This window comes from Marmota marmota, unplaced genomic scaffold (assembly GCF_001458135.2).
Source record: "Marmota marmota marmota unplaced genomic scaffold, marMar, whole genome shotgun sequence".
Taxonomy (NCBI): Eukaryota; Metazoa; Chordata; class Mammalia; order Rodentia; family Sciuridae; genus Marmota; species Marmota marmota.
Window position 1 is genome coordinate 21,774,456 of NW_026000221.1, and position 9,600 is coordinate 21,784,055.

At 38.0% G+C, this 9,600-nt stretch overlaps 1 protein-coding gene across 1 annotated transcript in view; it reads left to right on the plus strand.

Moving 5' to 3' along the window:
• Positions 1-1,061: 1,061 nt before the first annotated feature.
• The window catches only part of Amfr (autocrine motility factor receptor), a 34,346-nt gene continuing 25,807 nt past the window's right edge, over positions 1,062-9,600 (plus strand). Inside the window, exons 1-3 of the mRNA XM_015488480.2 lie at positions 1,062-1,208; positions 5,059-5,223; positions 6,675-6,827. Of these exons, the coding sequence (XP_015343966.2) occupies positions 1,146-1,208; positions 5,059-5,223; positions 6,675-6,827 (381 nt within the window). The 5' untranslated portion in view covers positions 1,062-1,145. The remainder of the gene's footprint in view (positions 1,209-5,058; positions 5,224-6,674; positions 6,828-9,600) is intronic.

Sequence of the window (9,600 nt, forward strand, 5' to 3'; positions counted from 1 at the left end):
AATATCTTTATTTATTTTTATGTGGTGCTGAGGATCAAACCCAGGGCCTCGCCCATGCTAGGTCAGTGCTCTGTTGCTAAGCCACAACCCCAGCACCCCCACCGTGACCTCTTATTCAAGGTCAGCACACTCTCCATTTTTGTCAGCCTGACCTCTTATTCAAGGTCAGCACACTCTCCATTTTTGTCAGCCTTAAGATTGTTGGTCTGTCCCTTCAGTATTTTAAGAAAATTTTCTGAGTGTAGAAGGTGGCCTCTGTTCTGCATTCGTATCAGAGCAGCCTTTCATTGTTCAGCCCCTCTCACCAGTTTTCTTCTTTCTGTTTTCCCCACCCAACTCTCCTTTGCTACTCCAGAACCTTTGCTTCAAAGCCAACACCAAGCATGGAAAACATCCATATTTAGGTTGATAGGCTCCCCCAGAGGTAATACGTGTGTGTGTGGGGGGTGTGTAGTATGAATATTTTGATTATCAATTATCTGATCTTGTGACTTCTTTGTGACCATAAACCTTCCTGCCCACGCCTCGTGTTTATTTGGCAGGGCAGGCTATTTGGGTGCTGGGTTTACTGATCATGTGATAACTTCAGTTTCTAGAGCAGTTTTCTTAAAGCTATCAAAATCTTAATGTAGGAAATGATGTACCTGCAGTTCACAAGGTAGGTACAACATTCTTGGAAGCTAGTTAAAACTGAAAGGAAGGTGGCCTGCTGCAGGTTGCACACTGGGACAAGGAACTGTGAATTAACTGCCACTCCTCCACTCTGCTCATCTCTGCTCCCGCTGCCCATGAAAATGCCCCTTCAAATATTATTGACCTTGTGCCAGTGGAAAACTGGAAAGGATGGCTGAATTCCTAACATGAAAATTTTAGAGCTGCTTTTATTTTGCAACAGGAGGAACTAAACTTCTTCTTCTTTTTTTTTTTTTTTTTAAAGAGAGAGAGAAATAATTTTTTTTAATATTTATTTTTCAGTTTTCGGCAGACACAACATCTTTATTATTTATTTTTTTAATATGGTGCTGAGGATCGAACCCAGTGCCCCATGCTCATGTGCGTTACTGCTTGAGTCACATCCCTATCCCCTAAACTTCTTTTCTTTGATTTGTGTACAGGTTCTGGTAAACACTGCTTGCTGTGTTTTGATGTTGGTGGCTAAGCTTATCCAGTGTATTGTGTTTGGCCCTCTGCGAGTGAGTGAGAGACAGGTAAGTCCAGACAACTCATAGATCCTGTGACCAGATTAAACAAACAAACAAACAAATCCCTTTCTATCTGGTATAACTTCAAATGGATAGAAAATCCCACAAGTACTACAGAGGATTCTTATATACACTTTATACAGATTCACTAAATACTATTGTTTTCTCCATTTACTTTCATATTCACTTTTTATTTATAGTATATATTTGCTTCTGATCCATTTGAATGTAAGTAGTAGACCTCATACCCCTTTACCCCCCCCAGTACTTTGGTATATAGCGCCTAAGAGCAGAGGCACTGTCTTAAATAACCACAGCACAATGATCAAAATTGGGAAGTTTAGTATTGATGAAATACTTTGTTAATCCACAGTCCAAACTCCACGTAGCGAGATTGTCCCAATATTGTCTTGTATAGCTATTTCTTTTTTGAGTGTAATTTTTAAAGAAGTATTGATTTGTTTTAGTCATCATAAATATCACTATTATTTAATTTATTTTTTAAAAAATTTATTTATTTAATAGAATGCATTTTGACATTTTGTACACAAATGGAGCCCAATATTCCTCTGGCTGTACATGGTGCAGAGTCACTCCAGTAGTGTATATGAGTAATATACATACATGTATATGAGTAATAATATCATCTCATTCTACCATCCTTCCCATCCCCGCCTCACACCCACTCTCCTCTACACAAACCAAAGTTATTTCATTCTTCCCAGTATCACTCTTTAGAATATGGTTTCTTTCCTAAAGGAATTTGCTGATTTTTTTCCCTTTTGGAAAACTAAATTAAGTTTCATTGTTTTACAAGCAGAAAATTAGGTGATTTGCCCTTGTAGGTGAGATTGTCAAACACTAAACATGACTCTCAGAATGTATATCTGGGCAGGGAACACTTTCACTAAGGAATTATGCCACAAGCATACCATACAGATTGGTAGTTCTCCAAGGATTTTGGTGGGTAGAGTGTGGAATGGTGTGTTTTAAAGACTTTAGACCTGGCCTTCAAAACCACAAAAGAACAAAACTATTTTACTTTACTTCATCCTGGTGATAAGACACAGGAACCTCGTGCATTAGAAGTATAGCAATAGCTGGCTTCTCCGAGTTTTCAGAGTACAGTGTTCTAGTCTCCTTACCCTTTTCAACCCTGCTCTCCTCCCTCCCTCACCCCAGTACTGGGGATTGAACCCAGGGTCACTCTACCACTAAGCTACATCCCTAGCCCTTTTTAAATTTTGAGACAGGGTCTTGCTTACGTTGCCCATGCTGGCCTCAAAGTTATGATCTTCCTGCCTCAGCCTCCCAGGTAGATGGGGTTACTGCAGACTTTATAAAAGGAGAATTGGGACAGTACAGCTGCTGTACTGTTGAGCCCTGGTTGAGCCCTTGTATGCTGTGGCGAACAGAACTATTCTATTTTCCCAGAGATTTTTTTCATTAATGAGTATTCAGCACTTTTTCCAAAATATCAATTTCAGTAGAAAATAAAGATTTTTCTAAATACAAAAGACCTTTTAGATGCTTCTTTCTTCAAATTTTCCTTCAAATTTTTTTTGGAGGGCCAGAAATTGGTCAGCCTAGAGGTAAGCCATCTAATTGCTGGTGGAATGATCTGGCCCCAGTTTTCCCTAAAATGATAGCTTAGAGTGTTTCAAAGATTGCTTCTCTCAGTAGAGATGATGATAATGGGGCATATTCTTTATCCAGCACTTTCAGGATTTTCAGTATGGAATGCATCTTTCATACTGTTCTGGGTTGGCTTATTTTATGATTCATTAATCATAAAATCATTCAGTGGCATTAAGAACTATTTGAAGGGCTGGAAAGAGTAGCTTGATGGTAGAATATTTGCCTTACATGTAGAAGGTCCCAGTTTGATCCTCAGCAGTGCAAAAAAAGAGAAAAAGGAAATAAAAAGAACCATTTTGATTTAGAACTCTATAGAATTAATATAGGTTTGCTCTGTTTGTGCTTAAGGTTCAAGAAGTAATTATAGAGGCAAAGACATTCAATATCTAAAATGTAAAATGCAATAAATATTAAAATATTTTCTCTCCCAGTACTGGGGATTGAACCTAGGGACTCTATACTGCTGAGCTACATTCCCAGCTCCTTTTATTTTTTATTTTGAGACAGAGTCTCTCTCAGTTGCTGAGGTTTACCTTGAACTTGCAAACCTTCTGCCTCAGCCACCTGAGTTGTTGGGATTATAGGTGGGTACCTACCAACGTGCCTGACTCAAATATTAAAATCTTTTAAGTAAAAATTTAGAGCAACAAGTTATTTAAAAAAATTTTTTTGAGCACTTAATGCCTATTATTACTTTTTAGAGCACTTTTATATATAGTAACTTATTTAACTCCCCAACAATCTATGAAATGTATGTTGTATGACAAAGCACAGGAATGTTAAATGCCCACTCCAAGGTCACCCAGCTGTTAGGTTGCAGAGCCAAAGTTCAGAACAAGGACACAAAATATCTAGGTCCATCTTATACTTTTCCTGTTCCAGCTCTGGAAATAGACATTCACCAAAGATTCCTAGCTTATTTTATTGGGGAATGGTATTGGAAGCCAAAATCTATATTTGTGCTCATTGCTGCTGGGATACCTGGTTTTTTGGTGGACAGAGTTAGGGGATACTCTTCGATTTTTCTCTCTAGTTCATTTATTCCCCTTGATAAATGAGGTAGACCCCAGAGTAGCCTAAAAACAATTATTAGTTTTTAATAGTCATGTTGTCAGTTTGTCATGCATTTGGGCTCAGTTATTTCTATTTTCAATTTTTTTTTAAATTTGTAAAACATTTACCTGGTTCAAAAGTATATATAATATACTTAAAGGGCTGGGGTTGTGGCTCAGTAGTAGAGCACTTGCCTAGCACAGATGAGGCACTAGGTTCAATCCTCAGCACCACATAAAAATAAATAAAGGTGTTGTGTCTGTCTACAACTAAAAATTTTAAAAAGTATACTTAGAAGTCATGCTTCTGTCCTCTTCACCCAGTTCCCTCCCAGCCCCATAGAAAGCTAGATAATTGTATATTTTAATATCTTGTAAGGCTATACCTCCTTTAACTTCCACTCCCCCTTTGATAGGGGAATGAAGATTTTTTTAAACTGGAAGTCTTAAGTTCAGAAAAGAGTACCAGAGAAGTAAATATTGGGAACCAAGGTGATCATTACTTATCAGAAATCATGAAGATATTAATAATCTTTGATTTGGTAATAAAGTAGAAATGCATGCAAAGATACATACACAGCTATTCATTACAATGTTTTCTGAATGGTGGAAATATTAAAATATATATTGACGGGTAAAGTCCTCACAATATGATAGGTGAATGAATAAAAGCACTGTCCAAAAATTGATATATTTTGTACTTTAGAGGAAGATAAGTGCATAAAAATGTTAAAGCATTATTTATATTTTAATTTTCTTGGGAGTTTTCACACTTAGATTATGGACTAGCAAATGATCATGTACTATTTTTTTAATTCAAAAAATTTTTTTTCTTTTAAAGAAAATGTAATCTTCAGTTGTTTCAGAAGCCAGAGAGCAGAATTATGAAAAATGATACTTCTTGCCCTTACTGTGCTTTTCTACTATGTGTAGAAAATATTTTTATTTTTTAATACCAAGGTAGTAGACTGATATTATTACCTTTTTAATGGCTAAAATCAGGGTATAATCCACAGTTTACAAATTACTTTCTGGGTATCTCACTTCTATAGAGAACTTCTTTTATTCTTTGCCCCCTGTTTCCTTGTGATTAGTGTTTGAAAGAGAAGTGTGGAACCTGCGTTAGGTGTGTTGGTATTCACTGTTATAACCCTTTTTCTTTTTAGCACCTCAAAGACAAGTTTTGGAATTTTATTTTCTACAAGTTCATTTTCATTTTTGGTGTGCTGAATGTCCAGACTGTGGAAGAGGTGGTCATGTGGTGCCTGTGGTTTGCTGGACTTGTTTTTCTGCATCTGATGGTTCAGCTCTGCAAGGACCGATTTGAATATGTGAGTTTTTAGTCAAGCTCTTTGCTGGCTTAGTCACCCATTTGCCAGGTGTGAATTGTGTAATATGAATGAGCCACCATGGGCATGTTTGGGGTAGCTCTCAAGGGGCAGACTCTGGGTCAGGTACTCATTGCCTGTTCTTGAGGAACATCTGCTGCTGCCATGCAGAATCATTCCTCTCCCAAGGAGGTTTTCTCCCCAGCCCCACAGGTAGTGTGTTACATTATAATTGAGTGGAGTCAGTTCACCTAACCAAACTGCACACACAGTGCAAGGAAACCTTGGTATATACACTGAATAAAATCCGATCTCTTATGTGTATTTTCTGTTCTCCTCATCTCACATTGCCCCCCCTTCACCCTGATTCTTGGTTTGTTTTTTGGGATAATATGAATTGAACTTACGGGTGCTGTGGCACTGAGCTACATCCCTAGCTCTTTTTAATTTTTTGAGACAGAATCTCACTCTGTTGCCCAGGCTGCCTCAAACTTGTGATCCTCCTTGCTTTCAGACTCCTTAGTAGCTAGAATTACGGGCATGCACCACCAGCCTGGCTCATGGAGCTCTTCTCCTGTCTAGTTTATAGTGTTTCTCCTGTGGGCCAGGACCATTCTGGCTCTCTCAGTGTCCCTGATTAGAGAAGTGAGTCCTTTCTTGTGTGGGTAGGGAGCTGCCTTGACTCTAGGGCAGAGCCGTGCAGGGGCACTCCCTCACCTGTGCTTCTGCACCAGGTCCTGAGTAAGCATGCTCCTACTTCTGCCTCAATTAAACCCGGTCCAGGGCCTCCTTTGCCCTATCTTCACCCAGTCTTCATTGTTGAAGTACCCTTCCACTTCTGTTTGAGTTAACTGCATTCTCAAAGGCTTTACTTCTTTTACAATTCAGCCTCTGTTCCCTGTCACAAATAGGAGCTTCTAACCTCCCAAACTGGTTTGTTATCTACACCTGCTACCTCAGGAGTTGCAGCTCCAGGCCTTCTTTTCAGGCTATTGCCTTTCCTTGCATGATATTAACATAGCATTTTAATAGTGGTAAATCTGCACCTGATTACATTTCAGATGTCTTAGCACTAACAGACTAGTACTAGAAGTGAACTTGGGGGTGGGAGTGAAGATTGAGAAAGAAACAACAGAATATGACACTGTTCTGAGTCTGGTGAATGTTACAAGAGATAATTGTGTATCCTTGGAAAATTGCTTCTAGAGGCTTATCTTAGTGGTAGGAAGATATAAGATGAAAATATAATGCATATTATTATATTTCATAAAGTAAATGATAAAGACCTGTGTTAGCAGCCTATGCTCATATTTAAGTCCCTGGAGAATTTTTACTGTAGAATAGTGGGATACTTTTTGTGTCCATACACGAAGATGCCAAGCTTGACTGTGTTTCTCAGTGCGTTTTACCACTGCTGTGAAGAATGAGCTACCTTTCTGTTCTGTTCCTTTCAGCTTTCCTTTTCTCCCACTACACCGATGAGTAGCCATGGGCGAGTCCTGTCTCTGTTGATTGCTATGCTGCTTTCCTGCTGCGGGTTAGCAGTTGTCTGCTGTGTCACAGGCTACACCCATGGAATGCACACCTTGGCTTTCATGGCTGCAGAGGTAAGATGCGGAACACAGGGTTGCTCTGATTATATTTGCATTTTCTAGGAAGTTAGAGGGTTATTGATAGGTTTCACCCATGAAATGATGGCTTTGATCTTTAATTTTATCTATTTTTTGGTACTGGGGATTGAACCTAGGAGTGTTTGCTACATCTCAAGCCCATTTTATTTTTTATTTTGAAATAGGGTCTTACTAAGTTGCTGAGGCTGGCCTTGGACTTTCTTTCTGCCTTAGCCTCCAGAGTAGCTGGAGTTACCGGAGTGCACCACTCTGCCTGGTTTGATCTTTCATTTTAACAAGCATTTAGTGAGTTCCTTTTTTTTTTTTTTTTTTTGATTACTGGTGCTGAATGCTTTTGTGGTATTTCATGTAATCCTTGCTACATCCTAACAAAATAATTATTTTCCCCCACAATTACATTGTGCTTGCCAAATGCTAGGAGTTGTTCTAAATACTTGACATGTATTGACTCATTTTTATTATTCCTATTTATGACAGGGAGTCTGAGGCATGAGGGTAAAATGAATTGTTTGAGGTTCCAGGGAGGCAAGTGGCACAATACAAATCCTCTGGCTCCCGAGTAGGATGAGTATCCCCTTAAGATGTTATAAACACCTGGTAGTGGTGATGAATGAAACATCTATTTTTTTTTTTTTTTTTGTATTGGGGATCAAACCCAGGGGCACTTATACTGAGCTACACCCTTAGCCCTTTTTCATTTTTTATTTTGAGACAGGGTCTCACTAAGTTGCTGAGTCTGGCTTTGAACTTGTGATCCTCCTACCTGAGCCTCATGTCTCACTTGTGCCACCATGCCCAGCAATATTTAATTTTTTAAAAAACTAGAGTATAAATTAAAATTTTACAGAATAATAAATATGCAAACTATAGCCATTACTTTGAAGAAAAATTTCTTTATTGTTGTGTTGGGGATCAGACTCAGGGCCTTGTATACCCCAGTCCTCCAGGAATATTTTAAAATTCAAAACAAGATTTAGTTTTTTTAAACCTTCCAGAAGATACCAATTTCTGTTCAGTGGAAACCTAAATTTTTATATGTCCTTAAATTCATGTGGCTGTGTTTGCTTTTTCCTCAGCCCAAAGACCAAACTACTTTTATCTTACCTTTAAATGCATTATTTAAAAACAATAAAACATATAATAGTTTCCCTTTATTTGTGATTTTACTTTTCTCTGATTTCAATTATCTGTGTTTAACCAGTCTGAAAATATTAAATGGCTAATTCCATAAGCAATTCTTAAGTTGATTTTTTTTTTTTTTTTTTTTTTTTTTTTTTTTTNATTGGAAGCCAAAATCTATATTTGTGCTCATTGCTGCTGGGATACCTGGTTTTTTGGTGCTGGGAATTGTACCCAGGACTGAATGTGCTCTGCCACTGAGCTAACACCCACAGCCCCACAGCCCCTAAGCTTTAAACTGTGCATCCTTCCAAGTAGCATGATGAAATCTCTTGCCATGCCTCCCGGAACATGAGTCATCTCTTTGTCCAGTATATCCACATTGTATGTGCTTCTCACCTGTTAGTCACTTACCAGCCTTCTCATTTGTCAGATAAACTGCCGCAGTACTTGTGTTCAAGTAACCCTTACTTTACTTAATAATGACCCCAACGTCCAAGAGTGAGTAGTGGTGCAAAGGAGGCACCAGGCACAAAACACGGAAGGACAGATGAACTATTGTACTTTATGGCTGTGCTTCAGGGCATTAGGGCATTTAGGATGGTTAGATGTAGGATCCAGTGTTATCTGTGGTTTTAGTCTCCACTGGGATCTTAGACATATGTCTTATCGATAAGAAAGGATTGTGGTATTAGATATGTTGACGCTAATTAGATAATACCAAAACAAGTTAAGTATGAACTACTAATTGGGAATTTGTTAGAGCAGGGTTAGAATTACTTTCGATTCATAGTGTTCATTTCAGAATACCATGTAGTAGTGTAAAAATTAGGAAAGGAGCATTTGGATACCAAATTAAAAAAAATTTGCAATACTAGTTGAATGCTTTTCTACATATGAAAGGCATGCATTTATATTTCCTCTTGGAAAAGATCTGCTTAAAACTTTATTTACACTGACTTCCATTAACTAGTTTGCTTTAGATACATTTTATTATAAAGCTCAATTTGAGCCTCATGTTGGCCTTTTTTTTGTTATTTAGCTTCTAGTTAATATTAGGCCAAACTTTGAAAAATGACACAATCCCAAATAAGTAGATTTAAATTAGGTTTATTGGGTCACACTATAGTAGTATAGTATATAGTTTTATTTCAGCTTGTTGCTGTTTATTCTTTTAAGAAAATTTAGCATGCTATAGATTTGATGTTTTGAACTGAGTTTTTTTTAATATTCATAGTGTTTTCCCTTCGTGTAAAATATTTTCCATTTAAAAATGGGAGTTTAATCTCAAAACAAATTCCGTTCCAATTGGTTAAGAGAAAATTTTTCTTACTGTTAATTTTCATAATAAAAATACCATGAGAGCTGGGTGTAGTGGTGCACATCTGTAATCCCAGTGGCTTGAGAGGCTGAGGCAGGATAATTGCAAGTTTGAGGCCCGCTTCAGCAATTTAGCAAGGCCCTGAGAAACTTAGCAAATAAAAAATGAAAAAGGGGGGCTGGGGATGTGGCTCAAGCGGTCGCCTGGCATGTGTGCGGCCCGGGTTCAATCCTCAGCACCACATACAAAGATGTTGTGTTCGACAAAAACTAAAGCCATGAAGTGAAGGCCAAGAGGATGTTCCAACAG